The sequence below is a fragment of the Hyaloscypha bicolor genome (genome assembly GCF_002865645.1).
Source record: "Hyaloscypha bicolor E unplaced genomic scaffold K444scaffold_136, whole genome shotgun sequence".
NCBI lineage: Eukaryota > Fungi > Ascomycota > Leotiomycetes > Helotiales > Hyaloscyphaceae > Hyaloscypha > Hyaloscypha bicolor.
The window spans coordinates 1,089,463-1,116,680 of NW_020194638.1; the positions used below are offsets into that span (position 1 = coordinate 1,089,463).

The window sequence follows — 27,218 nt, forward strand, 5'->3', positions numbered from 1 at the left end:
CTATGGTCCAGCTCTCTTTGAACGTTGCTGTCAAGGAGTGAGTAACACCAAAATAATACCAATTCCTTGACACGTCTAACATGGCAATCCTGCCGTAATCTTTGGACTTGAGATAGGTTGCACAATGGCAGTGGATCTGTATTCTTAACATCCCATCAATGATCTGATCATGATAGAGTGTTGGGTCACGTACGCAACTCGCTAAGCTCTCGCTTGTAGTGAATCAATCCTGGCCACGTCCACGTGTTCCCCCTTAATTCACGTCATATCGAATGATAGTTGTGCACTTTCTTAACTTGTTTCTCTTTTGTAATTGGGAAGACACGAGATTCTGACTCACATTTCAGGAACAAATATGGTTCTCACTTCGGGAGGTTCACTCCCTCATACCCCCCGTCAATAAGCAAACAACATCTACACGCTAGAACGATAAATTCAAAACAACTTTGCCTTCCGGAGGTTACTCAACAAAAGCATTATAGGACGTACCTCAAACAAACCCGAGTCGATTATCATGAAGCTCGTCATCTCCGCCAACATCTTCCCCGCTTTTGCCATGGGTCTCATTCTCCTTACAATCCACGTCTCGGCCACCACCGAGAGAGGGTTGTCAGTTGCCGCTTCCCAGATCTCCAGCAATTTCAACAACCCAACAGCTGTTCGCGTCTTTTCTGACCCAACTACTTGCTCTTCCGGTCGGGTTCCTATATATACGAACCCGAAGGGTGGCCGTGTTGACTGTGGTGACGTCAGTGAAGGATATCGCGGCAAGATTCCGGTTCCGTTCATTGCAGTCATACTTGTTAGCTACGTTATGTTCGGTGTCTTCAAGGCTATGCTTTGAATCGTCAGGCGAGGCACTTGGAAAGGGGAGACATGGGAAGTCAGAAAACTGGGACATGAATCAGCGGTTGCCAAGCAAGCTGGGAGTCAGATGGATAAACGTGAAGCTTGGAGAGAGGTTCGGGGGTTGAGGAGTTGAAAAATGGCTTTGGATGTTGATGCGTTGGAAGGAGAGTATGCCGTAGATTCGTGGATGTTTGAAAACCCCACTCAAACCGTATGCCTCGCGTGTTTGCGACACTACTGATAAACACCTTCATATTCCTTGATGCAGCTGTTCAATCTTTCAGTCTAGTTGATGCATCTAGGCGCAGGGGGTGGTGAGAACACCACACACAGTTAAGTCGGACGTTCCTGTCTGGTTTTCTGCTGAGAATCCCCTACAGCTTGTCCCGCCAACATCGTCTCCTAGGCAATCTCGTGCCACAATCTTCCTTCTCATCTCTAATATTATTGAGAGGAACGCTACATAGCTAATATTATGTTCTGATGCTTTTCGGAACAGTTTCTTCACGGCTCTCCCCCGAGTGACTGGGGCCTCGAACCATTCACACCAATCAAATAATACATTCAACTTGAATCTTGACCATAATTCCTTGGACAATAACACGATGTTATTTCAAAAATAGAACTTGGTGTTATTTAAGACATCGATATTTGCTCAGTTCACTGCTCTCTCCTTCGCCCGTAAGACTTACATCGCTCTTTCCCCGCCAAGCAAGGCTCGCACTCAGATCCACTCCTGATACTCAAAGAACCCGCCAACTCTTACAAATCCAGTTCCAACATGATACCATCTCTACCGAAAACTTTTCTAGTTCTCGGTGTTGTACTGTTCTCTCTCGGTCATTGCTCAACGTTATATACTGCAAGGCCCAGCGAAGGGGAAAGAACTCCCTGGATCTCCGCGACACACCGTCATACTCATTCTCTTGGTCAAGTGAGACCTGTCAAAGAAGCCCCGGCTGCTCCGAATCCTGCAGCATATGACCACCACTATATTCCTGGTCAGCATCGGCCTGTGCTCACCCACACCACCGAGTCGACCACCGAGTCGAAGAGCGTAGTAGCAAGACATAATCCATCCTTAGCTTACCCATCGTATGCTGTATTCATACATAATCTCAACGCAACTGGCACAACCCTCATCACGAGAACTAGCGTACGTTCTATGACCGCTCCGGCTGCATACTCGTATGCTTCAGTCGCCCTCGGCATCACTCAGAAATATTCTCCCGATTCTCAGTCAAACCCGCCAAGTAGTGCTTCCGCTTCAGCAACGGAAACGGGAGCAGCAAGCGGTTTACATGATTATCAGTCCGTCACCACTGCGGTGACTCGGGAGTCATCTGTGGCTTCTCCACAATCTGAGACTCTCACAGGCCCCCTTTGGACACTACCTGCTTGCAATGGTCCACCTCCCGGTCCTGGTTTGACACCAGTGGGTTGTACTTTTGCAAGCAGTGCTGCAACTGCACGACAATCCACGACTACTTACAGCTGGTACGGAGTCAACAACCTTTCTTCAACGAGCGAAGCGCGCCAGGGAAACTCGCCGCATTCACAGGCATCGACTGCTGCTGTGACAGCTTCCACACAAATTCCAACCCATTCTCAGTCGTGGACCTTTGATTCAACACCTTGTGCTGGTAATAAGGACTTCGAATGTGTGGTAGTCAATGGATCAAGCACGGTTACCCTTGGTCCTATCTCACAGATACTCGGATTGGGAGCAGCGACTCTAACACCTTCACCGAGACCAACAAGTGGAAACCATTCACAAAATTGGACAGCAAACTCAACACCTTGCGCCGGCAATCAGAGCTTCGAGTGTGTGGACACCGACTCGGGAATCGTCACTCTTGGTCACAAAGCGTCATTGAAATATTCACAGATATCGACCTCTAATTCGACATCTTGTGCTGATAATAAGAGCTTCGAATGCGTGGTGAACGGCTCGAGCATCATCACCTTTGGACCCATTGCATCGCTGACCGCACTCCCATATTTCCCAAACACCATCAACACTTTGTCAACCACCAACGGACTTCTTTCTGCAATTCTTTCAGACCTTAGTCTACTCGGCCTTTCTTCAACAACCTTGTCCTCAGTCACAAATCTGCGAGGAGGTATGACGACAATACCATCATCGCTGCCGGGGATACCTGTGCTAACCGCCTGCACGTCCAGCGCTTCTCTTGAATGTCTTGTTCAGGGAACTCAGACCTTTATGGGGGGAAGTCTAGGCCTTCCAACACAAACGACCTCACCTAATGGTATTCCATGCGCTCAAAACACCACTCTGGAATGTGTTGTGCAAGGAAGCAGGACCTTGACAGTGGGGAAACTTCCTCCAAGGACCTCGTTAGGCTCATCAACATCTTCCTCCCAGTCACAATCTAGCGCCACAGTAGCATTAACACTCCACCCATTGACATCAAATACATCAACTCGCTCACCTCATGATCCCGATCCCTATCCAAGAACAAGTAGTGCCTCTGTCAAGAGATTCAAGATCCCAACCATCTTGATAATCCTTTGCTCTCTGGCCTGGATCGTAGCCTCCGTGGACTTCCCATCAACAAGTCATCTGGTTGGGAGAGCTGGGCCCCCTGATTCAGCCGGTACGTCTACTGATATCAATTATGGTCCGCTGGTTTCCTCCCTGGCAGATATTACTTCGGGATCCACAGTTCCAGCTGATGGTAACTATGGGGTTGGTGCTCCACCTGCGACGACATCCACCGCTCCCGCTGATGGCAACTGGGGGATTGGAGTCCCGCCTGCTACAGCTTCCACCGCTCCTGCTGGTGGTTATGGAGGAACCGGCGCGACGACTGCTACAATTGGGTTGTCGTCCGGGACACCAACCTCCCCAGATCCTGTTCCAGCTTCGACAACGCTCACTCATGCTGTTTCTGGAGTCAGTTCCTCTTTCTCACCGTTCCCAACGAACTTCATTCAGCCTGTCACGGGTTCAGGCACAGAAGCTCCCGAGATGAGGTCTTCCCCACCGCTGTTGTCGAAAACTGCACAGAGCGGCTCTTCTAGACTTAGGTCCCCATGTTTCTTATTCCTATTGTCCTGCATCTTTGTACATGTGGCTGCAACCGGGGTTCCAACTCCTACTTTATACTCGGAAACTCGGTCAGGCTCCACACTCGAACGAAGCACTATAACAATACCCCCTATCTCGCCTCGTCAAGACCCACCACCAGATCCCTTGAGAAGCAATTTTCTGACTACACAAACTATCACAATTCCGGCGAGAAACGGCTCTCCAAACCCAAAGCCGCCTTTCCTGCTCATCCTCCTGGCCTCTTTGGTCTCCATGGTGGCTGCAACAATGACCGTGGCTCCGCGCGGAGCACTGTTTCCATCGCTCTGCGCAGGTCAGACCGGTATGTCAAGTTGCGAAGCGACCGGCGGTGTGACAAGGACTTCGACCTCGACCCCGGATTCTGGCATTCTCGCCCCTACACCGGTCATCACCCAGCCCACGGCCGAGACTACGATCTCAAGCAGATCGCATGGCCCTTCTCCGATGTTGTCCGGACCCGGCCCGTGTGTTGCGAACACCAGCCTCGAATGCATCCTAGAAGAAGGCAATACCATTACAGTCGGGACCCTCTCATCCCATACTACTCTCCAAACCGTATCCGGGACCTCAATTGCAAGCATCTCTTCCACGGCGACTTCGGCATCACCAGCACTCTCGACAACAGCAACGAGCGGATCGTCCAAGACCAAGATTCCGAGCTTGTTGCTTGTCTTCAGCTCTTTCTTTGAAAATGCATGGGCGGGTTTGTTTCCTACTGCCCCGACTGTTGAGCAGCGCGCTACGGAGGAACGAGCTGCACAGTTTGAAGCGATGACTGTTTCCTTGCCTCCCACTAGTGCATCTATCTCGCTTCCTAACCATGAGGCTGCTAAAACCCTTGTGATTGTCCAGTCCTCGATGGTCACCGTGATTGAGCCTACCGAGACAACAAGTCAGGGACTGAGAAGAATTGTGACCCCTTTCTTGTTGTTAATGTTATGCTGTATTGCTGCGACGTTGTACACGGCTAGTTTGCAGAGGAAAAGGGACAGGAGGCGTGAGGGCTACAAAGCTGGGGAACCCATTTGTGTATCCGGCGGAGGCGGATTTTGATGCGAGTGGGTACAAGTGATTCAGGGAAGGACGCCTTGCTCCGTTGGATTTCATGGGCATTCTAGTTGGATGGAAGATGTTGCTTAAGTTGATAGTGATGAGCTTCATTAGTCTGCGGAAGGAAAGCTGTAATAAAGAAAGTAGTTCACAATGCAATGCGCATGTTTTTGAAAATCTCACACTTGTGATCTGTGAGCAGGAAGGTAGGTACAAAGGGGAGCTCTTCCGCATGGCTATCAACTTTATGCCTTGGTCTAGTAGACACCTCCGCGCCACGGTCTTGGGATATGAATATATCGCGACTTCGATCGAGAGGACAAGGATTTCTGGAAAGTTTGAAACTTTCACAATACCAAAAATCTATGACCAATACGACTAGGGTATAAATAATATATTATTAATTAAATTTCAGTTCTATATATATCACGTGACACTACTCCATACCGAACATTCCATTCCTCTGACCGAGGCCACAGTATCCAATTCCGATGGAGCATCCATGCACCTTTCGACCTTCCTTCAAGGCACCTTCTAGCTCAACCCTAACGCACCATAGACCCAGCAATCCTTCCACAAGTCTACCAATTTCTCTCCACGCAACGCGCAGCAATCATTTTCATCCCGCCCTCAACTCTCACCCACCAAAAACTCGCCCTCACATTCCTCCCTCTAACATGGTGCCTCCACACCTGTTCCTGGACCATCACTGGGCCCAGCCTCCCATCCTCAATTCACGCTCTCTGGGCTACCGAACTTTTACTCTTCTCTAAACAACGAGAGAAGTTCTAGCTCATCCACCGTCCGAGAAGCGGCGCTCCATTCGCGGTTCCGAGTTTGAAGGCCGGGGAGCAGAAAGAGATGGAGGGGCAAGGGCTGACTTGGAAAGAGGTTCATCCGGGAGGAACTCGGAAACGGTTTTGGTGGGTGTTCAAGCTGCAGTTGAGTGTGCGGTATATCGGCAGGGATGTTGGAGAAGGCAAGATCGAGCCAGAAGGAGGGATTAAGTCGTCGAAGAGTGGGCATCAAGTTGTGTGGTGGGCGAAGGGGATAGTATTTGTGGGAACCCGCTTACGTGTTCGAGAGTTGACGAACAACTACCGGCACTTCGACCCTTATTTCCAAATCGAGGTGGATACCCGATGGAGCGTTTTCCGAGAATGGCGAGAACTTTTCTCTTGGAGTATTTTCTTGGTATCATCCCTCCGAGACAACTTCGGGTTCTCGTCATATCGGCAGTATACCGATGTCGCCGTGCCACGTGATATAATGGCGATGATTGCTGTGACGTTGGGTAGATTCGGGATCCTCGATGACTTTTGGGAAGGTGTTGAGAGCTGGCCTTCCTTAATGGGTAGTCCGCTTGCGGCCTTGGAGTGTGGGTTGAGAGGTTTTTGGGGAGAATCTTGGCATCAATCGAATCGAAATGTGAGACCTCTTTCTAAACTTGACATTGAACCCTTGCTGATGAATGCAGATTTTGATGAGTCCCGGGAAAGCACTGGGGCGTAAGCTAGGCGTTTGCCCGAAATCTCTACAGGCGTATGGATTACAGGCGATGGTAGCTTGTCTTGTGTGATACATGCTGCTGCACTTCCTCGCGACGCGTCGAAAAACGCTGTTCTGAGATATTTCGGCTTCTTCCCGATTCACGCTGTCTGTGTAGTGGAGGCAATCGTGGAGCGATTTCTGAGCCGTATGCGGCGTCGTTGAGACCGGTCCGGAAGAGATCGTGTCTGGCAGCCAAAAGGCTGATATGGACAGTGGGAATCCTGTATTGCACTGCCCACTCCTGGCAGACGAACTCACGAGGGAATCGAGAAAGGTTGGTCTGCAGCCGGGATTTCTTCTATCTCCGTCGCCGAGGTAGACCGCGTTCGAATTGTCATATCGAGGGAGGGAACCAGAGATGGGCACGGCGAATTGAATCGTGTTGATCCACTATGTTTGGAAGAAGGGTGGTTCAGTTCATCCCAAATATCCCTGCCATCAATATCATTTGTCATATCAAGCCAAAGAAAGGCGACCAGTATGGACTTCATCTCTTGCCACGACTCGATCTGCAATTGACTGGAGACGGTGCTCAGTATGGAAATGAAGTAAAACCTGTCCAATGTGCCAAGTGTCATGATTGCACCCATGACCAATATCCAGAGGAGAAGTCTTGACTCTTGGTCAGTTATGGCCTTCGGATTTAGGCTGGAAAGCTCTTTCCGTAGACGAATGGCGAGCTCTCCGAATGGTGCAGGACCAGGAGGATATGGATAGACGCAAAGAAGACTGTACATTTGCGCGGCTAAGCGAGTGCTCTCGTAGAGCTGGTAGATTGGCTCGCTGCACTGTTCATATGGACATGGGGGCAGGAAGCCACACTGCTCATTTGGATACGGGGGCAAGGAGAGCACACGATGTTGAACTGAGTTCCTGTGGTCAGTCAACGTCCCGAGGCTCTGTGTTGCTACTCCTTGACAGTGGTTGTAAACAAGGACCGTGTAACCGGCCATAGATCGAATAGCGGTGAAAAGATCTTGAAGGGGTTGGAAACTAGAATGTTTCCAGTGCTCGGGGAATCCGCTTCCGATGCTGGACATAGAGGCGGGCAATCCTTCTGGGTCCTCTAGCGTTTCATAAAGGACAGGTTCGTCGTTCCATGGTATGTGAGGGAATTTGGGCGGGATGAGAAGTCTCATCGCCGCGATGATGTCGAGACTATGAGATTATCGGCATCAGAATAGGGGCAACTGAAATGTTGAATGATCCCGTCTCGAATGACTTACAGGGAAATCAATGGCGCCATTCCTGGGGTCTTGACATTTTGGATTCCTCCACGCATTCCGACCAACTGAGCCAGGCCGTTGATGTGCAATTGAACTGAAGGAAGCCGGCCAAGCGTGTCTAAGCAATTTAGATTCGTCAAAGGCCCCTGAGAAGGCCACCTAGTCCTCTCGAGTGGCTTAGCCATCAGAGGCCCGTATGTGGTCACACCCACGACACATAGAATGCTTGAGTCTGAGCATTGAGTCTCTACATTTCGCATCCTTTGGTTCAGGGATTCGATGATCTGGGAGTAGGACTCTAAGAAATCGCAATGTCCGACAAGATGGCGTCCAAATTTGAATCGGTAATGAAGTTCCGTGTGGTACTCCCAGATTTGGAAAAGCAGAGGATCGGTAATGATCAGTTGGACCAAAACTTTGTTTCCCGCATGATCAATGCTCGGGTTGCTGCTCGGCATTATCGCAGGGAGGACCGCTCCGGTGCCTGCAGTCCAAATCGTCAGGGAGACCTCCATGCGGTGGAGGAGTGGAAAAACGTACTGTAAGTCATAATTTTTGCAACCTTTTCATCCTGTGCAAGCGATAAATAATATGTCTGCAGGGCAAGACGGGATTGATGAAGACCATATCTCGATCCCGTGACCTGGTTTTCTTTGCCTGGATGCTCGTCATCCTCCACAGGACTATATTTCCTGGAGGGACCGGGCCCGACAGGCTTTCGGACGAGAGGCTTCGCCGACTTATTCTTTCTCCATTGGTATCTGGCGGCGTTCTTCCTCACCAGCGCCTGACGGTTTGGCTTCGCACGCCCATCTGCAGTCGGCACGACCGAGACGAATTCGAAGTTACTCGTTCCCCTTGGGTCCCTGCCACTGCAGCTCGACTCGCTGCTGTCGAGCGACGTCCTTCTGTCTGACATTCCGACCTCGAAAGATAGGATCTAAGCTCATGGTAAGTCGTGGAGAGGATGGTTGCATTTGTGTTCGTTGACGAGGGATCTGGTGGATCGAGGGATCGAGGATTCCGCGTCCGGTCAGCGATCTACTGTACGCACGGTGACACGGAATCTTCCCTCCACGGGGCGTGTGGCGGTCGACCCCTGACGAAACTCACGGACCCCGCTTGTGGTGGAGACTCGACAAGCGACTTGGGGGCCTCGGGCGAATGCCCATCTTGGGATAAGACTGGAGCTCGACCTCGATGGCGCCCCGACAGCCTGGTACCTATTTTTGTAGTTTTGTAGACGACTATGGTCGAGGCGAAGCGAAAGTCACCCCTCTTCCTCCAAAGCTTAGTGGAAGCGGGCTTCTTCAGTGCCAAAAGAGCGGTGGAGACACCCCCTGACAAGCAGTCCGGCAGTTCCCCGAGTACGGTAGAGACGACGGGTAAAACCCAGTCGTCCGCTTTCCTGGGACAAAAAGCCTTCAAAGGTCAGCCTTACGCCTTGCCGCTATTTGTAGTGGAACTCAAAGTTCATTTGAAGCTCTACTAATCACCTTCCGGATCCCATCTCTCACCTCGGAGACAATCTCCCCAGCCCCCTTCACCCCCCTGACCAACCCAACACCAGTCCCCGCATATGTCGCCATCCGCCCCCTTTCTCCCCACCCCCCCTCTCCCTTCTTCGCAGCCTCAGCATACAACTCTCTATTCCTCTCAAACTCCACACCCTTATCATGATCCCTCCAACTCTCATTAACCAAACCCCTTGCATCCCATCCGGCCGGCCAGTTCCTCTCGCCCCTCAACCAATTATACAGCTGCGTCCTGACTGTGTTCTGACCCCCATCACTAGCATCAACAATGTGCCTTTGATACCCCCTGTTGATCGTCGCCTCTCTGCTCGCTAAAAATCTCGTCCCCATCGCCACACCAGCAGCACCTAACACCATCGCAGCACCCGCACCACGTTGCTCAATAATCCCTCCTGCAGCAATCAACGGAATCTGATTCTCAGGCTCCACTCCGTCATTCACAGCATCGTAAACCTCAGGCAGCAACGTAATGATCCCTGCCCCTTTCGACCTCGAATCTGCGCAACAAATTAGCAATTTAAAAAAAACCCTAAAACGATCCAGCGGGCTGGGAGCCTTCCTGCCAAGAGACGGGAACAAAAGGGCCATCACCTCCCCCGCCGATCATCTTCTTACAGCAACCGGCCATTGGCTAGTTCGCACACGATCTCGAAGGCACACGGCGCCTCAAACACCCCCAGGTCCCCCACAGGCTCTCGGCTCTCGCATAAGAAAACGGCAATACAGTATGGGAATAAGAAGCGCTCCTTAACCAGCCATCAGGCTCTCGGCTCTCGCCAACAAATAAGAAAAAGGGAATGTAATATGGAATAAAGACTCACGACCCCCAGCATCAGCACCCTGGACAACAAGCACATCGGCCCTCTCCTCGCTCTTCGCCGCCGCAACAGCATCTGCGACACTCGGCACCTGAATCCAAATCTTCGTCCCCCTACTCACTTCCCTAATCTTCCTACTCCACTCATCCAGTTCCTTCTGTCCATGCCTAGGCGCGAAAAGCCACACAGCGCTCGGCTTGAACTTCTCTAGCACCTGAGTTGCAACGCGGAGATCGCCGGCCCAGGTCTGGAAGCCTACGCCAATAGGTAAAGTTCCGGTTTCTTGGGCGAACTTGGAGAGGGAAGGCGAGGAGGAGATCAGTTGCGAGGCGAGGGAGAGGGAGGACTCGAGATCAGAGGGTGAGGCGCCGGGCCCGATGAAGCCCAGGCCTCCGGCGCTCGAGACGGCGATGGCGAGGGAGGGCCCGGCGATCACTTTCATGGGCGCTCCAACGATGAGAGGGGAGGTGGCCCATGGGTAGTGTGAGATCAATCTGGTAATGGTTTGCTGGATTGGGGATGCCATTTTGCTGAGTTTTGGTTGTTCACTTCATGTTGTGAAGGTGTTTTGGGGAGAGGTGAGGTTGAGTTTAAATGTGGGTACGGAGAATCGGAGAAAGGAGGTGTGTTTGGGGAACGGATTGGTAATCACCACACAACCACACAACATCTTGCCGAAATGGGCTTGAAGTAGCTGAATGACTTGTCGATCTCGATCATAGGTGCTTAAATTTTTTTGAGTGGAATACGTTTGTTGTTGCATGTCATGTGTCATTTCTCTCTTCTCACTAAGGAAGGTACTGACTGACATTGACATCATCGTTTTTTTAATCGAGCCTCTTCCCCTCCCCCTAATTTCCAACGGCCCCTAGCTCCAATGGGAAATAAACAAACAGATCTTCCTCGTCACTTACAGAGGTAGCAACCCGGAAATAAATATCCCATCTGAGACCTCACATGATATAAGCCACAACCTCAAGCCAATCCGCCAAGCCCCGAAGTCTCGCATCACGATCGATCCTTCCAAGCCCCCTTCATGAACAGAGCTCAAGCCCGACGCCCCACCTAGCCAATACTCCCTCCATACACATATCCAATACCTCACATCTCCCAAAGGGCTCAAAGTCTGCCCCGTCATCAATACCCTCTCGCGTGCCAACTAACTGCCAAATTCATAAAACGTGCTCAGCCTCAATTCCACCACTGAGCGTCAGCCAGCAAAAGTCGGTCAGCTGAAGTAACACAAAACGAGACTTAGCTAAGCCTCAATATTACGCGGCCGCGCATCGGATAAGCGTCCGACCTTCACAAGGAAGGCTTACTTACAACTTCATAATTATTGCCGCAAACATGCACCTACCTCAGGATTGTGCATGCGGCTCGCTGCGTTGGCACCACCGCCACCTCTCACCTCTCCCATTCTCGCTACCTCTGAAACATGTTCAAAATCCCCCTGGTCAACCGTATCTTACAACAGAATCCGAGTCTGAAGAGAGAAAGAGGAGAGAGGGAAACAGAGAGCGGTATTTTTGAAATTTTTTGTGCTTTTTGAGTTCTTATGTCCATTCCGTTCCATTCGTAGGCCATATATCACATAAACGCCTTCCCCTCATCCCCAATTCCCACCCAATCAAGCCAGCCAGCCAAGCCAGTAAATTATCTGACTCCATCCCTAATGCCTAGAGGCACCTCTGAGACTAAAAATTAGAAAGCCAAACCGCAGTATGGTATCGTAGCCAGAGTAACTCCCAAACGCCATGCATGCTTCCCTTGGCTTCTAAAGAGCCAGAGAGCCTCCCAATGATGTATACACAGCACAGGAGTCTTTCCTCCCGTTTCTCCTCCATGGTATCATCAAATCGTACATACATCCCCTTTCCTCAACGCTTAAAATCAGAATGCATTCGGCCTTTGCTGCTGCCCCCACAACGCATTATGTATCTCCGGCTGCGCTGCTTGATCAGGAAGCGGTTGGCTCGCATTCGCCCACTGCTGACGCGGATTCGGTTCTTGTCTCCTGGCCTGTCGTAATTGCTCTCTGTACGCATCCGCAGCCGTCTGCGTCGAAGGCTCACTCACAAGCATCGATTGAGGCTCTCGGAAATGACTTTGATAAGGTGAAGGTGTTTGGTTCTGGGGCGGGGAGGAGACAGCCATGCCTATGTCACCCGCTTGCTCCTGTCTCCTGATCGTTCCTGGCGTGGGATTTGAGCCGATCAGGCGGTCGGGAGATGCTTGTCCGGAGTAGACACCGCCGTATGTGGCTCCGCCTTGGCTTATTTCTTGCCCGTTTGCGTCGTAGCGCTGTCGTGCTGGTATGTAGCCGCCTGAGCCTGGGTTGAGGGGGTTGGGTTGTGCGTGGGCTATCAGGCCTGCTTGCTGCTCGTCGTCTACTTTGTCGAAGCCTGGTAAACCGAATTTGCTTCGGCGGAATTCGTCGGCGATGGGGAGGTTAGGAGACCCTCCTGCGTAGGTTTTCTTGTAGTTGGGATCGCCTCCTGTTGATTCTAGTGTCAAGCCGTTCTCGTTGCTTGGCTTATATGAAGGGTCGTTCTCCCGCTTCTTGACGCCAACGAATAGCCATCTCATTCCCCGTGCGAAGCCCTTAACTAAATCCCATGGATTCATTGCATCCCCGAGCGCTTTGATACCCAAGAAACCGCCTTGCTTAACACCTGGTTTGTTGAAAGACCCCGTGGGCGAGAGAGGGTATCCAGTTGCCTCAGCCCCCGTTCTATATGGTGCCCATGGGAAGGCGAAAAGATGGAGGACGGCGAAGAAAGCCATCTCAATGCAGATAAGTAGAGCTGGAATCCCAATTTTGATATCCGGGTATGCAAGCTTCGTTGATGTCTTGACAACATTGAACGTCGACGAGGTTAAAATACTGATCAGGAATGACTGCCAGAAAGACAGGAAGATGACGAGCTTAATAGCTGCAACCTTCAGGAATGGTCGGTGAGGTGCCAGATCGAGGCGGAGTTGGACATAAAACTGGATAACACAGTACATAGCAACTGTAACTGCTGCACCCTCAATTACCAGAACCTGATATCGTTAGTAGGAGCCAGAAAGGATCAGGGACCAGGGCTATCATACCCAGATGTGAGCAAATACGGGCGAGTTAGAGGATGCACAATATCGCCCAAAATATTGTGTAACTACTGCGGTAATTGTCATAGCAACCCGAATGAAGCAGTATTGGTAAATCCCCGCCCAGATGATATTGAACCACGTCAAACCACTTCTAGGTGTTCTCCAGCAGCCTCTCTCTCCACCACAGCATTTCTTAAACCAGTTCATTGGCCAGACCCATGGTCTCGGTTCAATACTCCTGAAGTAATTCTTCTGTTCGTGCAGATTTGGGGCGATATAGTGGCAGAGGAGCGCAAAGAAAGAGGCAATCGCAAACGCTTCGTAACATTCGTGGATGACATCGAAGTACACTGCGTGCCAGTAGAACCAGAACGATAGGAAGGAGGCCGTGGCGTAGACAGGAATCATAAACAGGATGCGGATGATACTAGAATATGTCAACATAACCCGTCAATCAGAACTCGTAGAACGTACTGTCTTTGCTCATAGGGTTTCGTGTAATGCGTCGCATGCATGAATATAAGGTAGAACGACGTTAAGCTAGCAAACAGCGCGCACGCAGCAGCTATTATCAGACCCAGTTGATGAAATGTCAACGACCCCGCGATTGGCACCTCCGAACTCCCAACTATACACCATTAGCACACTCCCTAGATCGGTCGGTCCCAGGGGGACCACATACTCCTTAAATCATCCAACGTCGAATTACACGTCCCATTGATCTTCATGTTGGCGGTCGTTCGTGGCTCATTTAGAGCGGGAGGACAGAGAGAGAACCAGCGGCGCAATCGTATGCTTTTCCTTTTGGGTTTCCTTTTCCTTCCCTACACCTCATAGATCGTTTGCGCGCTCAGTATCCTCCTGTGTGATGCAGTGCTCGAAGTATTCGTCCTCAGGTGGAGCAAGTTTCGAAATAATGATGGCGTGGCCAGCTCCCAATTTCAACCCTTGCCAAGGATGTTCCTCTCAACTCCTGGATCGCCGTTGCCGTCTCGAATATCTTCCCGCCTCTCCCAAATATGCTTCTTCCTGTCGCTCGCAATCGCGCTCCTCAGGGTCCTTCAAGTTCTTATCGTACGTGCCTGTATCTAGCGGTCTGCAATGTGTCGGAGAATTGCTAGCGGTGAGATTGAGGGTTCGCAGAGATTAAGAAGGGCACACGAGGGTTGTGTTGTGCTTGGTGGAGTGGTCGTGTCCCATGTCAGAGGTGGCTGAGATGGCGCAGGGGAAGGATGCCAATTTTGGAAAAATCACAGGCCAACTCAGGGCGAGCTCGTGTCGATTATGCGCACACAACTCAGCACAACTCAATGCGGCCGCGCCTCAGGAGTCAGGAGCCATTCACGAATTACACGCGCCTCATCATTAGGCCCTAATGACGCCGCATTTACGAGAACAGCGCTGCACAGCCCCCCGTATCGGCCATTTTTCAGCTCTCAGCACGTATCACAACCTGCCCCCCGCTTTCCTCAACCCAGATGTGAAACATGCTCCACATCCAAAATATTGTTACCTCATAAATCATCAGCAGACTTTCCTCTTTCACAACCTAGATAGGATTTAGGTGCGAATTATCTATCTACGTGGTTTAGCCTCTGTGGCTTCGAGTGGAATCCCTCCGTCATATTGCAGATCGTGATATTGCTCTCAAGGCAGATCGTGATTATTCTTTGTCGGCTCTTGAGTTTTGTTTTCGTTGAGAGACGGGCCGAGGACGTTCTGCAGCCGGAGATGAGGGCTTGGCAGTGGTGGATCGTGTCACTGTGAAACTGGAAACCCTTTAATGCACTCGAGGGGTGTCACGTGACTCCATGATATGTGGCGATTTTCACGGGTTGTGTTTGTTCTTGGTGTGTTTGTCCGAGTGGGGACTTTGTACACCGACTGAGAGCCTAACATTAGCGCTTTGGCTGGCTACCAAGGCCGGTTGAGGCTGAGAATGCTTCACGTAGCGTTTTGAGGCTCAGAGGGCCTCATGCAAGCCAAGTGGACCGAAAGCTTGTCCACCATCTGATGAACCCTGAAACGACGAGTCTTCAGATTTATTTTCAGATGGTATTTAGCCCTCGTATCTGAAAACTCATGAACAGCCAATCGTATCCCCTTTAAATTGGTTGTCCTTTTCCGATGATCTGGTAAGCAGACCCATACCTCGTGTACTGTACCCATAGCAATACGAGATTTGCCTCCCGCTCTCATTTTTCATTTCGTTTGATATCCATACAGTCGACTCCATGCGCCATGCAAGTCATTTCATTCAGAGCTTCAGTTGTCCTCGATCCATTGCTCCACTCTTTCGACTAAGTCTGCTTTCTTGCCTTTGGCATCCAGCCCCTTTGCAGACAAGAGGTCCTTGAGTTCCTGCATCGTAAATTTGCTCAGACCCTTGGTTCCCACAACATTCTTAAGTTCTGAGACACTCATGCCATCTAAGGTCTGGCCCGAGTGCGCGGGCTTGACTTTCTTCTTCGGAGGCTCCTCGCTATCGACCCGGGCACGCTTCAGTTTCGTGCCATCAATCCCGCCATAATGCTCCTTCTGATACTCACGAAATTCTTTGTCAAGAATTTCTCCCCACTTGTTGATGTACTCGCCAGCCCGTTTGTCGATCTGGCGGAATTTGGGGACAGTCTTATCTTCTGGTTGATCAGGAAGCTCTTCGTCAAGTGCCAATGCTTGAAGAATCTTATAATGCCATTGAAGAGACGGGTTAGGGTATTTGCTGGGATCGTAGATGGCTTTTGGAAGTTGGAGTTGTTGCACTACCTGTTCCTCCCGTCAGAAAAGTCATCTAAGCATGCTCGACGTTTTAAAATTACCTTTCGCATCTCATCGATAAGAACATCTGGAGCCACCAAAGGCTTCTGTTGCGGAGTTAGGTCACGCTTATCATCCAAGAATGGAAGTTGATAAAGCCAGAGACCAGCAGGAATGATTGGGACTTTTGTAGTGTCGCTCGCTCTTTCCTCGGATGGCAGAATGGCCACCAAAACAGGAGCTGCATTGGACCGGGCAATATACCAAGCCACCCCCATCTTCTTGTCCTTGGTCAACTTCTGCCAGAGTGCTGAGAAGACGCGAGTTGATCCGATATAATGTTCTTCGCTTGGGTAGATGAAGGTTGATTTCTTTATTGCAGCCCAGAATGGAAGCATTGACTGAGGTTTGAAACCGATAATCCGAAGGACCGGAGAGCCGAAAGTCTTCAACTGTTTCATTTCCTCCTCCGTGAACAGAACCTGAGAGCCGCCGAATTTATAAGCTTTCTTGATTTCTATCTTCTCGACTTGCCTAACCGAGTCCTCTGTAAACTTGGCAGTCTCTCCCTCAACATACTGTTTCGTTTCGCCATCCAGGTAAACGTAGCCCTTTCGAGCCCTTTCTTGCTTTTGGAGAAGGTTGTAACCTTTGACGGAGATTGTGAAGTCTTTGCCGATTTCGAATGGAAGATTGCTAAACAAGGCTCGCTTTGCGACTTGTTTTGAGTTGATGTCGGAGATGAGGTTGCTCAGAAGAGATATTCCGTCACTCCCAGAGGACTTGAAATTTGAAGGGCCCACATCCAGATCTTCACCCGCTGCAGGGTCTCGGTAAATTATATCCTATTTAGTGAGCATAGTGTAGTTGTAAACTTCGCAATAACTTACATCGTAGAATTTCGACCGACCGAATTCATGGTCAGGATGGGAGATAGGGAAAAGTTCAATGACCACGCCCAGATCGTAGAGATCCTTTGCTCTCACCTGAGCCTGAGATCTCGCGTTCTTGTCCGATGCATGTGGATCGTCCTTGTCGGTGATGATGAACAATCTTCGCGATCCGAAGTTCGGTGTTCTTGTCGTAAATATTTGGTTGGCACAGAATAACATATTTGACATGGACACTGGCTCCTTCGTAGGGACGAGCAGGTCTTTAAATTCTTCATCTTGTTGGACAACACCCCTGAGGGTTTTGACATCCTCCGCCGCCGGAATATTAAGGTCGCTGAGGAGGTAGCAATGCGGGTATTGAAGACCTCCTCGACTGTTTTCATCCTCATCTTGAAATTTCGATTGCTCTGTGCCGAAAAGAAGCACACCTATCATGTCTTTCGGATTTGATATGATTCGTTGTTGCATGATTTGGTATGCGCATTTGATAGCAGCCGTTGTAGGAGAATCTTTCTCCGCCTTCTTGTCATCCGATGGTGGAGGAGGGGCAAGCATAGATTCGCTGACGTCGATGGCGAATAGAACTGCATCTTTCTGTGCAATATAATTCTTGAGTCGCGTTAGATCTGCTCGTTGTGAAAGTGGACTGAGCTCACTGTCTCGTCCAATTCCTCTTCCTCTTCTTCCTCCTCGCCTTTCCACGGCTCTTTGGAGTCTGCCATGGCTAAGATGTTCTGGCTGCTCCTGCTGATACCAGAGAGTTGGCTGATACCTGAATACGTATAATTGTGGTGTCGCGCATTCAGGAGTTTGTGATTTGCGCCAGGCAGACGCGTGGAAAGAAGTGGTCGGAGCATCTAACTTCGCGTCATCACGTGGAAGAAAGGAGCCAATTGAAACCTGGCAAGTTTCATTTGGCCCCCGCCAATTGGAGCTTCCATCTCCGTCATCAACCCCTGTAAGACTGTACTCCGTAAGCCGCGATCATCGTCGAACTGCCCAGACTTAAACATTATCAACCAGCCTCGGCGATGTTCACGTTATAACATCTTCCCTCTGTCCAACTTTAAGGGCACTCCAACAATGGCTTTCCGGGCCCCCATAAGCCAGCTAACCAAGAGGGCATCACAATCAACCATATCGAAGTTGACAAGTCCATCGCCACTATGGCAACGAACCAGCGCAAACCAATTGCGATCATTCGCAACGCCGGTACCTCCCGTGACACAAGATGCAACAAGCTCTAAGGGCCCTACTGCTATGGTATTCATGAATATGGGAGGTCCATCAACAACAGATGAAGTGGGAGACTTCTTGAGCAGACTTTTTGTTCGTAACTACCCCACCACCTCACACCCCACCATCTAATTCTTCCCCAGGCAGATGGCGATTTAATTCCTCTCGGCCGACTACAAAACTACCTTGGACCTCTAATCTCGAAGCGCCGGACCCCAAAGATTATCAAACAATATGCGGCAATTGGTGGCGGATCTCCCATTCGAAAATGGTCCGAATATCAAGCTTCCGAAATGTGCAAGATTCTAGACAAGATCTCGCCGGAGACAGCACCGCATAAGCCATATGTTGCATTCAGATACGCGAACCCCCTGACTGAAGAGATGTACAATAAGTTATTAGAGGATGGGTTTGGTGGCGGAAAGGGTGGAAGGGCCGTGGCATTTACGCAATACCCTCAATACAGCTGCTCGACTACAGGAAGCAGCCTGAACGAATTATGGAAGTGGAGACAAAGACTGGAAGGGAAGGCTCCTACTGATGCTGTTGAGGCCGGAAATGATGGCACGATCAGCTGGAGTGTGATTGATCGATGGCCGGTTCATCCAGGTCTGGTTGATGCCATCGCGCTCAACATTGAAGACCAGCTTGCTACATTTCCAGAGGATGTACGAGACGATGTTGTGCTCTTGTTTTCGGCCCACAGCTTGCCAATGTCTGTAGTCAACAGAGGTACGTTTGAGTCAAGTGTTGATGGCTTCCTTACTGATCCAGGTTAGGTGATCCGTACCCCGCCGAGGTAGCGGCAACGGTGCATGCTGTTATGCAAAGACTCGGCCATTCTCACCCTTACCGTCTGGTCTGGCAATCCCAAGTAGGACCCAACGCCTGGCTCGGTGCCCAAACGAGCGACACAGTTGAAGAGTACATCAAAAAAGGTCAGAAGAATATGATTCTTATCCCAGTTGCATTCACATCCGACCACATCGAAACGCTTTATGAATTGGATCAAGAAGTCATCGGGGAATCAGGCCACTCGGAGACCATCAAAAGATCAGAGAGTTTGAACGGGAACCCAGTGTTCATTCAAGCACTGGCGGACATTGCCAAGAGCCATCTCGACAGTGGCGTGACGTGCAGTAAGCAGATGGGACTGCGATGCCCTGGTTGTAAGAATGATAGATGCGCTGAGAGCAAAAAGTTCTTTGCTGGTCAGGGCCCAGGAGCGACTTTCGCAGTTTAGATGTTGCGTTTAGGCCACTAATTGTGTATTTTTAAAAATGTATATATTGGTTACAAAGAGTCACTTGATCCATTCTTCAATATCAGCTGATCCGGTGTTAGCATCCCAAAATGCCGGGGACGCTTGCATGGTTACAATGCATTATGCATAGCGTCATGACTTTGAGAACACAGAATCGGGCTCGGAGATTTTGTGCCAAGCCTGGTGAGATGCTTGAGAGCACAACCGTATCTTACCCGCCTCTCGAAGGGACACGCGTCTGCACAGGCAGACAAAACTGTACCTGCCCTGTTCATTAGAGCCACGTCGAAATCTCACTGTGGGAGGACAGTGAAGCAATGGCCATCCAACAAGATGCTGATGTGAGAATCCCCTGCGGGATCAAATCCTAGGGCGGGGCCCGAGATCCCAGCAATCCTCGGGCTTCCCCTTGTAACCCCGAGATCTGCTCCCAGGTGGATTATCAAGCAAAACGACCTGCTAAAGTCAACTTGCTTCTGCTTGAAATCCCACATTTTCGATGCTATGATACGCCAGAAGCCGTTTCATGCTGGGAAGCTTCAAGGCTAATTACGTGGTCGTCCGTACCTTGATACAAACTTAAGATAGGCGACTCAATCGGATCCGCAGTGTCGCTCGCCAGATCCAAGCATCGCTGTGAAGGAGCCAGCACACCACTCCACTCCCGCCGTGGACAAGACTCCACCAAGATAACGACCTCCCTCCTCTAGCTCGCACAGGCGATAGTTGTGCGAACAACACTGTGTTCCAAAATATCCGAATTCTGGAGTTGATGGTCCTGCATATCGATCGACGCAAGACGAAGACGAATTGCCAGATAACCTCCAGTATACTGGCAAACGATAAGCTTACACCCAACAATTGAGGAAAGCCATGGACAACCAGAATGAATCCCAAGGCGGGGTACGCGAGCGCAGTAATGGACGTCACGATGGAGAGATATGGGGAGCAAAGGACTCGTTGAAGCGGAATGCTGGAATGAACAAGATATCGAGCGACGAGATTACGCCGCTGCTGGACAGTGGAAGTGGCAGTTCAGAAGAAGATGGTGAAGACCGGACGGAAACAGTATGGGCAGGATATGCAGACTTTGAGGGTGTGACTTGGTGGCACAAACCTTCGGTTGGGATAACTATCCCCGTTGCTGGATTCAAGCTGATATGTGTAGATGCTCTGGTTAATCGGCCCCTTCTTCCTCCTCACGCTTGCGATGGGCGGTATCTTGGTCCCTAAGCTCAACTTGATTCTATCCCTCGTATGCCGGGAATACCTCGTCGAATCCAACGAGAACCTCTTGCTTAGACCCTCAATTATCGGCACATTGACCCTAAAGCCATCTCTTATGGACATGGACAACGAAAAATGCCGCCATATACCAGAAGTCCAAGCAATGGCTACAAAGTTCATGCTCGCCCTCACAATTGTTGCTGGGATGTTGAGCGCCGTTATGGCCCCAAAACTGGGTGCTCTCTCTGATCGGTTCGGCCGTTTGAAGCTACTTATCATCACCAGCTTAGGCGGCTTCTTTGGCGAGATCATCACAATTTTAGCTGGCACATTCCCAGATACTATCCACTACCGATGGCTGCTCGTAGGTGCAGTATTCGATGGATTTTGTGGTTCTTTAACCGCCAGCATGGCCCTCACCCATGCCTATGCTGCAGACTGTACTCCTCCTCCAAAGCGTGCCGTCACGTTCGGATATTTCCATGCATGTTTGTTTGGCGGGATTGCAGTGGGCCCCTTGATCGCCGCTCTCATTGTCAAGAAGACGGGCTCGATTGTCACCATGTTCTACTTCGCCTTGGCAATACACACCCTGTTCATCTTCTACATTGTCCTCGTGGTCCCCGAATCTCTCACCAAGAAACGACAACTTCTTGCCCGGGAGAAGTATGCTGCAGAAATGGGAGGTCGATTCAATGGACCGATCGGTTGGAAGGCAACCCTCAAGAGAGCCAACATCCTGGCACCACTGAAGATCCTCTACCCAACAGGCCCCGGAACCTCCTCGGCCCTCCGAGCAAACCTCATTCTCCTCTCCACCGTCGATACCATCATCTTCGGCGTAGCAATGGGCGCCATGACAGTAGTAGTCTATTACATGGGCTACCAATTCGATTGGGACACGGCCCAAATCAGCGTCTTCACCTCCGTCGTAAATTCGTTCCGTGTCTCGACCCTGGTCCTCGTCCTCCCCGGCCTAAACTACCTCGTCCGGACCCGCCGCGCCAACAAACAACGTCGAGACTCAGGCTTCGCAACTCCTGAACCAAACTCCGGCTCCGACACATTGGATCTCTCTATCATCCGCGTAGCAATCTTCCTCGAATTCATCGGCTTCACCGGCTACGCCCTGGTGCGCACAGGAGGCCTCTTCGTCCTCGCTGGGATTGTCACTTCGTTTGGAGGAATCGCGAGTCCAACACTGCAATCCGCGCTTACGAAACATGTACCCCACGATAAAATCGGACAGCTGCTCGGTGCGACAGGGCTACTGCATGCACTTGCTAGGATCATTTGTCCGCTCATCTTTAATATGATTTATGCGTGGACCGTTAAGGGATTCCCGCAGGCGGTGTTCGTGGTGTTGAGTGGTTGTTTTGTGGTGGCGTTCTTTTGTAGTTGGTTTATTAGACCGCATAGTGAGTCTCCTCTTTACCTCCCTCTTAACCACTCCCTAACCTCGAATAGTTTATCTTGAGGACCCAGTCATGCAGAGAGGCCAGACGAGAACAAACACTGACCCAGACGTTCTCCTCGATGAAGAAATCACCGGGATCTGACCCCCTCCACCTCTCTGACTATGCACTTTCTTTCGTTGCAGTATATATATTTTACATTTTACACATTTCATTTATTAGAACTATAGGAGCAGGTACATTTTGGTACCTTGGATCAGCGCATGGGGTTTGATTGTACTTGATTGTACGATTCATTTGTACCCCACCTTTCAGCGCGAGGATTGGACTGGGTATACACGTGCGGTACGGACAAGATAGATCTAGACAGCGCTGTTCCTGTTCCAGTGTTCCATTTTTTAAGCAAGAGGAGGTGATATGAGACGAGATGAGATGAAGATATGAAGATTGAGTTGTATGGATGTATTGATGGAACTTGGTGTATCTACGGAGGAAGATGAAGGAAGGATAGACAGGATATATAAACATGAGAATGAATAATCTCTAGCGTAGCCTGCTTCCTGTGACGAAGCTTGCCGAAGTTGAACGGTGCGAAAGAGCGAAAGAATCAGCAGAGCAACGTCTCCTCGAACAACCGCTCTGCTTGACATCAATTCATGCAACTATGCCGATCGGTGGGAATCTTGTCGACTCATCACGGGAAGAGATCAAGAATCCGAAATTTCACATACAGAGAAAATCTGAGGCCAATACAGAGCACTGTCTGAGAAACACTCCGGATCTTGAATCCTGGCTTAAGCAGGTATGTGAGATTGCTACCTGGAGATGGAGGTGAAGTACGATGAGAAAAGAGGCAGAAACAAGTTCGCGGATAGGAATAGAGCGCAGGTGTCACGAAGATCTCGCGGCAGGCGGAAGGTTGAGCGTCGAGCAGAAGCAGGCACTGGGAGTTTGCTATTAGCAAGTGTCTCTATCTACGGTGCTAAGATTCGACTACAACTTCTTGATCCTCCCAACCAACCATCATCCCAGCACACAAACTGACTTTCAAGCATACAGCAAATGCGGTCTGTTGGCTTCCCCATCCGGGTACTGACGCCTAACACCAACGCGAAGGTCAGACCAATGCTAGGCTCCCTTTCCACCGTCAGCCAGACATCGCATAGGGGTTTACTTACCTGTTATACAAACCCATCATCACAACAGTAGAGCGGAGCCCGGAGCCATGCCACCGAGGATTCGACACGAGCGGAGAGATTTTCGGCTTTCCACAATCGGATCGTGCTAGCCCAGCTTGCATCATTCTCCCTCGATTTAACTCATCCCTCTCCCACTTGGTTATACTAGCAAGACTCGTGCAATGGGACTCTGCTGATTGTTGTGGTGAGATCCAGCCCTCAATGCCTGTGACCGGCGAGGAGGAAGGGATTGAAGAAGCGAGTGGCGAAGAACCAAGGGGGAAACGATGAGAAGAGGGAAGAAGGAGAGGGAATGGGAAAGAGAAAGTGCGATGCACGTTGATAAGGAGATGACTTGGAAGAAAGGGAGGGAGTACGCGGAACGGAGGGGAAAAGTGATGCGAAGGAATGATAAATTTTTCAAAGGATGGAGGGAGATGGAATTCTTATACCCTTTTGTTGCGCTGATATTCCTAGGCCATAGCTCAAAATCAAGAGCTCTCCCTTGCCCTCATCGGGCTATCATCTTGTCTTCTGGAACCGACGAAAGTTACACGACTGACAACCTCATTTGGGACGGAGAAGCGTTCCATCGACGGCGGGAGAGGGAAAGCTAGAAAACGGAAGTGCTTTCTAGCGCTTGAGTCACCCTCAATTGAAGCCTAGCCTTTCAGGACGGGAGGGCTTCTTGCAAGTGCGAGAGTTTGCGATGAATGAGGCGGCGAGGTAAGTGAATTTGAAATTATGAGGGTGTGGACGATATCGCTTGCGCTCGCTTAATAAAATAGGGGTCACCCAACCTTCGCATCCTTATACGAGACAATTTTTGGGGATAGGAACAAGAACTGAGGGCGACTATATTTTGCAACAAAAGTAGAAGTTTTTATTCGCTCGGCTCAAGTTTTGGGTTAGCCCTACCTATCCGTTCCGCCCTATGGCCCGAACCGTGGTTCACGATCTCGGGAACGCCAAGTTGGCGTACCGCCATTATGGGAACAAAAATATAAATCCATGGTTTATATGCCCTCACTATCAAACCCTCACACACCCAATTCCTAGCTCAAACTCAGTGAGTCAAGATCAAAATTTTAGTCTCTGGCACGTAGTATAAAATCGAGCTCCCCTACTTCCTCCTCGAAACTTTTCTCCACATACAACTACACACAGAACTTCGACAACTCTCCTCTCACGCCCCCACGATTTACGATAACGATCACAAACACGCCAGAAACCACTCAGCTGTTCAAGTCAATCTCAGACAGCTCGATACAACATTCGAACCTCATTTTTTCAATCTTTGCGTTGAACTCAACGGCCACATACCTTACTCGATTCTTCGCCAAAGCCGAGAAAATGGCGGGCCAATCCACTCTCAAAATTTCGAAGAACTCCGCAACCGACAAGAAAACCACCACCGGAAAGACTCAAACACGTGCCTCAAGAATAATCCTCGGACCCTCCAAATCTACGACTGGGACCGAAATTGGCCACAGATCCATGAGACTCGGGGAAGCTAAGAACAACCAAACCACGGGAGCAACCACCACAAACAACACTAAAATCGTCACAACCAGGGACACTTCCGGCTTTACCATGAAAATGGTTCGATTGAAAACTAGAAAGAACCAACTTTTCTCCGAACCCAATCTTCAATCGACCAATCCCGTCTCTGGATTCGCCATACCACAACCAACCAAAGGCCACCAACAAGACATCGACTTCAGCACCGCATCCCTCAACACCGGAAACCCAAAATCGACCCCCCCAGCCGGATCCCTCTTTCTCAAGTTTCTTCACCCAGACATCCGCTACCTCATTTACGACAACCTGGTCGACGCCGAACACACCGTCATTATCTCACCAACTAGCAAGAGCCACAGTCCTATTTCAGCACTCTCACAATCCTGTGCAGACATCCGCAACGAAGTCAAACAATGGACCCAAAAACGAGCGGATCTAACACCTAACCCAACATTCGGATTTCTCAATTTGCCTCTGACGACATTCAAGCTCTCCTGGTTCGACAAAGAGCTTTTCCCCATCCGTAAATACCAAAGATGTTACTCTCCTAACGCCGCAAAAATCTTCCTTCCCCATCTCGAGCTCTGGCAACGAGCAATGACCATCGCCAACAGCTGCGAGGCTTTCTATATCAATCACCAGATCCGTTACAACAAGAAACTCGAAAACTTCGGCCCGAAGAAACTCACCGACCCTCTTCTTGCTCGTATTGCTTACATTGCTCATAATCATAGAGTTCTTGAGCTCAATAACCACGAACTTACCTCCGGCCGCCCCGACAAGTTCGACGTTGAAGCAAAGGACTTCGTTGTCCTCGATCCGAAAAAGTTTAAAAGAGGCATAGATGCCTCACAGGCTTTCAGCGATCTCTATTACCACACACCGTATGTCTGGTCTAAAGATTGGAGCAGGCATGAGGTTGAGCAGGAGTATTGCTTTGTGCATCCTGGGGATGAGCAAGGCAAATGGGCGAGAGGACTAGAGGCCTGTGGATCCGAGGCGATTCGCAAGGGATGGCCCAGATGGAGTTGTCCTTACGCTTTCCGCTTCTGTCTTCACTTGCTTACTCCTGTGGACGAGAGCTCGGCGCTCGATGACGATGAGGAGGAAGATGTACAATTGAGAAGTGGAGATGGAGAGATGATGGAAATCGACGACGAAGACTATGCCATGGATCTTGGCTCCGGTATCGAAGAAGACAACGGCCCAGGCATGGATCGTGAAGAAGGTGAGGATGTAGAGATGGACCACCAGGAAATCCAAACACGGAAACGAACCCGATTGCAATTGGACATGGGATATAGAGCAGTCAAGGATGGGGAGGGCCCGTTGCGAAAGAAGACAAAGCAGGAGGGTGATGTAATGGATATCGAGGGAGAGATGGCACCCTTCGCGACAACGCAACAACAACAACCAGCCATTCAACAGCAACCAACCACTCAACAGCAACCAGCCATTCAACAACAACCAAATTTTGTCTCCGTCATGGAAGCATCGGCAAAGCCAGTGATCAATCGTTCTATATCTTCGATGGATGAGGATTGAGGGAAAGATGGTTGGGAGCAGGAAGGGAGAGGAAGGAGCAGGAGAGAAGGATCAATGAAAGTCGGATGGAGAATAGGACGGGAATGATAATCCAAGCTTCAAAACATCATTCCCCTCCAAAATTGACCATTAATTTCAAATGATATCCCAATAATCGTTCCCATATTGAAACATAAGCTTCCTTTCAACTTGCTAGCTCACATATCCCTGAGATTTACCCGTGACTTTTAAAGTAGGAAGGAGTGAGAGTGTAGTGCTCAAAAGTAAAGCTTCTCCCAGAAAGGTTTTGTTGCACATGCGCGTCAGTGTTCCAGGTTCATCTAGCACGATGAGAATAGCAAAGAATCCAATATCAAGCCTTTAATAGCTTTTACTAGAGTATGGATTAACTAGCCGCCATCAAGGTTTTGTTGCACGTCTTCACTTTATATTCTCGTCCAATGTGTCAAAAATAATTACAGTAATTAATTAATTACTATCTTGAAAACTAAAAATAAATTACCTTAATTTGGATAATTAATTAAATTAATTAAATTATCACGTGAGAGATACGTATAAGAAAACATATTTCTTTTACTTAAAAAGATATCAAAGACTCTTCTCTTAACCTCTTACTCTTATATACTCCTCTCTTCTTATAAATGTCCTGCTTCTCGCCTTCTATTTTCACATGTATTTCTCTCACGTGATTATCTCTTATAAGCTTATATCCTCTTTTAAGCTTTTTTTTACTCTTATCTTCTTATATACTTAAGTTAAAGTTATATGAAACCTTACTCAAGTCTTATCTTTAACCTTATATAGCCCCTTAATTATATGCTCCTTTTATAGGTTCATGTGGCTTAATAATTAATTATAATCTAATTACCAGATTTCGGACTTAATTTAATTTAATTACCGGTTAATAATTATAATTAATTAAATTATTAGACACATTGTTCTCGTCGAACAGGGTGGAATTCG

At 49.6% G+C, this 27,218-nt stretch overlaps 10 protein-coding genes across 10 annotated transcripts; 6 read left to right on the plus strand and 4 right to left on the minus strand.

Annotated features, from left to right (window-relative positions):
* The first annotated feature begins 322 nt into the window (after nucleotides 1-322).
* On the plus strand, nucleotides 323-1,118 carry K444DRAFT_618525 (uncharacterized protein). Its single transcript, XM_024881339.1, has one exon. It carries the CDS (start codon nucleotides 515-517, stop codon nucleotides 842-844), a length of 330 nt encoding a protein of 109 aa, XP_024730965.1. The 5' UTR covers nucleotides 323-514; the 3' UTR covers nucleotides 845-1,118.
* Nucleotides 1,119-3,653: 2,535 nt separating this feature from the next.
* Nucleotides 3,654-4,675, plus strand: K444DRAFT_618526 (uncharacterized protein). Its single transcript, XM_024881340.1, has one exon. The coding sequence runs from the start codon at nucleotides 3,907-3,909 to the stop codon at nucleotides 4,630-4,632; it is 726 nt and encodes a 241-aa protein (XP_024730966.1). The 5' UTR covers nucleotides 3,654-3,906; the 3' UTR covers nucleotides 4,633-4,675.
* Nucleotides 4,676-5,359: 684 nt separating this feature from the next.
* K444DRAFT_135005 (uncharacterized protein) lies at nucleotides 5,360-6,652 on the plus strand. The gene has a single exon (XM_024870492.1). It carries the CDS (start codon nucleotides 5,855-5,857, stop codon nucleotides 6,503-6,505), a length of 651 nt encoding a protein of 216 aa, XP_024730967.1. The 5' UTR covers nucleotides 5,360-5,854; the 3' UTR covers nucleotides 6,506-6,652.
* Nucleotides 6,652-8,962, minus strand: K444DRAFT_135043 (uncharacterized protein). Its single transcript, XM_024870494.1, has 4 exons — nucleotides 8,311-8,962; nucleotides 7,771-8,254; nucleotides 7,280-7,702; nucleotides 6,652-7,156 (listed from the first exon to the last, which is right to left on the minus strand). Exons 1-4 carry the CDS (start codon nucleotides 8,687-8,689, stop codon nucleotides 6,799-6,801), a joined length of 1,644 nt encoding a protein of 547 aa, XP_024730968.1. The 5' UTR covers nucleotides 8,690-8,962; the 3' UTR covers nucleotides 6,652-6,798.
* On the minus strand, nucleotides 8,963-10,872 carry K444DRAFT_135042 (2-nitropropane dioxygenase precursor). Its single transcript, XM_024870493.1, has 2 exons — nucleotides 10,127-10,872; nucleotides 8,963-9,802 (listed from the first exon to the last, which is right to left on the minus strand). Exons 1-2 carry the CDS (start codon nucleotides 10,647-10,649, stop codon nucleotides 9,237-9,239), a joined length of 1,089 nt encoding a protein of 362 aa, XP_024730969.1. The 5' UTR covers nucleotides 10,650-10,872; the 3' UTR covers nucleotides 8,963-9,236.
* A 707-nt stretch (nucleotides 10,873-11,579) lies between these two features.
* On the minus strand, nucleotides 11,580-14,435 carry K444DRAFT_570615 (DUF300-domain-containing protein). Its single transcript, XM_024877275.1, has 4 exons — nucleotides 13,902-14,435; nucleotides 13,694-13,847; nucleotides 13,223-13,646; nucleotides 11,580-13,171 (listed from the first exon to the last, which is right to left on the minus strand). The coding sequence occupies exons 1-4, from the start codon at nucleotides 13,945-13,947 to the stop codon at nucleotides 12,017-12,019; spliced, it is 1,779 nt and encodes a 592-aa protein (XP_024730970.1). The 5' UTR covers nucleotides 13,948-14,435; the 3' UTR covers nucleotides 11,580-12,016.
* A 726-nt stretch (nucleotides 14,436-15,161) lies between these two features.
* Nucleotides 15,162-17,684, minus strand: K444DRAFT_655690 (Ku DNA-binding complex, Ku70 subunit). The gene is made up of 4 exons (XM_024886032.1): nucleotides 17,526-17,684; nucleotides 16,867-17,478; nucleotides 16,039-16,821; nucleotides 15,162-15,985 (listed from the first exon to the last, which is right to left on the minus strand). Exons 1-4 carry the CDS (start codon nucleotides 17,589-17,591, stop codon nucleotides 15,485-15,487), a joined length of 1,962 nt encoding a protein of 653 aa, XP_024730971.1. The 5' UTR covers nucleotides 17,592-17,684; the 3' UTR covers nucleotides 15,162-15,484.
* Nucleotides 17,685-17,885: 201 nt separating this feature from the next.
* Nucleotides 17,886-19,417, plus strand: K444DRAFT_598472 (mitochondrial ferrochelatase-like protein). Its single transcript, XM_024878535.1, has 3 exons — nucleotides 17,886-18,198; nucleotides 18,249-18,837; nucleotides 18,885-19,417. The coding sequence occupies exons 1-3, from the start codon at nucleotides 17,953-17,955 to the stop codon at nucleotides 19,346-19,348; spliced, it is 1,299 nt and encodes a 432-aa protein (XP_024730972.1). The 5' UTR covers nucleotides 17,886-17,952; the 3' UTR covers nucleotides 19,349-19,417.
* A 416-nt stretch (nucleotides 19,418-19,833) lies between these two features.
* K444DRAFT_598475 (MFS general substrate transporter) lies at nucleotides 19,834-22,527 on the plus strand. Its single transcript, XM_024878536.1, has 3 exons — nucleotides 19,834-20,491; nucleotides 20,538-22,014; nucleotides 22,064-22,527. The coding sequence occupies exons 1-3, from the start codon at nucleotides 20,243-20,245 to the stop codon at nucleotides 22,153-22,155; spliced, it is 1,818 nt and encodes a 605-aa protein (XP_024730973.1). The 5' UTR covers nucleotides 19,834-20,242; the 3' UTR covers nucleotides 22,156-22,527.
* Nucleotides 22,528-22,999: 472 nt separating this feature from the next.
* K444DRAFT_618535 (uncharacterized protein) lies at nucleotides 23,000-23,909 on the plus strand. Its single transcript, XM_024881341.1, has one exon. It carries the CDS (start codon nucleotides 23,477-23,479, stop codon nucleotides 23,804-23,806), a length of 330 nt encoding a protein of 109 aa, XP_024730974.1. The 5' UTR covers nucleotides 23,000-23,476; the 3' UTR covers nucleotides 23,807-23,909.
* Nucleotides 23,910-27,218: the final 3,309 nt, after the last annotated feature.

Coding starts and splice junctions, on each gene's coding strand:
- K444DRAFT_618525 (XM_024881339.1), top strand. CDS start 515: ATGAAGCTCGTCATCTCCGCCAACATCTTCCCCGCTTTTGCCATGGGT.
- K444DRAFT_618526 (XM_024881340.1), top strand. CDS start 3,907: ATGTTTCTTATTCCTATTGTCCTGCATCTTTGTACATGTGGCTGCAAC.
- K444DRAFT_135005 (XM_024870492.1), top strand. CDS start 5,855: ATGGAGGGGCAAGGGCTGACTTGGAAAGAGGTTCATCCGGGAGGAACT.
- K444DRAFT_135043 (XM_024870494.1), bottom strand. CDS start 8,689: ATGTCAGACAGAAGGACGTCGCTCGACAGCAGCGAGTCGAGCTGCAGT. Junction 8,255..8,310: donor TGCAAAAATTATGACTTACA/GTACGTTTTTCC, acceptor TTTGGACTGCAG/GCACCGGAGCGGTCCTCCCT. Junction 7,157..7,279: donor ACTCGCTTAGCCGCGCAAAT/GTACAGTCTTCT, acceptor CCAAGAGTCAAG/ACTTCTCCTCTGGATATTGG.
- K444DRAFT_135042 (XM_024870493.1), bottom strand. CDS start 10,649: ATGGCATCCCCAATCCAGCAAACCATTACCAGATTGATCTCACACTAC. Junction 9,803..10,126: donor GGGTGCTGATGCTGGGGGTC/GTGAGTCTTTAT, acceptor TTTGTTGCGCAG/ATTCGAGGTCGAAAGGGGCA.
- K444DRAFT_570615 (XM_024877275.1), bottom strand. CDS start 13,947: ATGAAGATCAATGGGACGTGTAATTCGACGTTGGATGATTTAAGGA. Junction 13,848..13,901: donor GACGTTGGATGATTTAAGGA/GTATGTGGTCCC, acceptor AATGGTGTATAG/TTGGGAGTTCGGAGGTGCCA. Junction 13,647..13,693: donor AAACCCTATGAGCAAAGACA/GTACGTTCTACG, acceptor GACATATTCTAG/TATCATCCGCATCCTGTTTA.
- K444DRAFT_655690 (XM_024886032.1), bottom strand. CDS start 17,591: ATGGCAGACTCCAAAGAGCCGTGGAAAGGCGAGGAGGAAGAAGAGGAA. Junction 17,479..17,525: donor AAGAGGAATTGGACGAGACA/GTGAGCTCAGTC, acceptor ACGCGACTCAAG/AATTATATTGCACAGAAAGA. Junction 16,822..16,866: donor GTCGGTCGAAATTCTACGAT/GTAAGTTATTGC, acceptor CTCACTAAATAG/GATATAATTTACCGAGACCC.
- K444DRAFT_598472 (XM_024878535.1), top strand. CDS start 17,953: ATGGCTTTCCGGGCCCCCATAAGCCAGCTAACCAAGAGGGCATCACAA. Junction 18,199..18,248: donor ACTTCTTGAGCAGACTTTTT/GTTCGTAACTAC, acceptor ATTCTTCCCCAG/GCAGATGGCGATTTAATTCC. Junction 18,838..18,884: donor AATGTCTGTAGTCAACAGAG/GTACGTTTGAGT, acceptor GATCCAGGTTAG/GTGATCCGTACCCCGCCGAG.
- K444DRAFT_598475 (XM_024878536.1), top strand. CDS start 20,243: ATGGACAACCAGAATGAATCCCAAGGCGGGGTACGCGAGCGCAGTAAT. Junction 20,492..20,537: donor CTTGGTGGCACAAACCTTCG/GTTGGGATAACT, acceptor TGATATGTGTAG/ATGCTCTGGTTAATCGGCCC. Junction 22,015..22,063: donor TTGGTTTATTAGACCGCATA/GTGAGTCTCCTC, acceptor AACCTCGAATAG/TTTATCTTGAGGACCCAGTC.
- K444DRAFT_618535 (XM_024881341.1), top strand. CDS start 23,477: ATGAGAAGAGGGAAGAAGGAGAGGGAATGGGAAAGAGAAAGTGCGATG.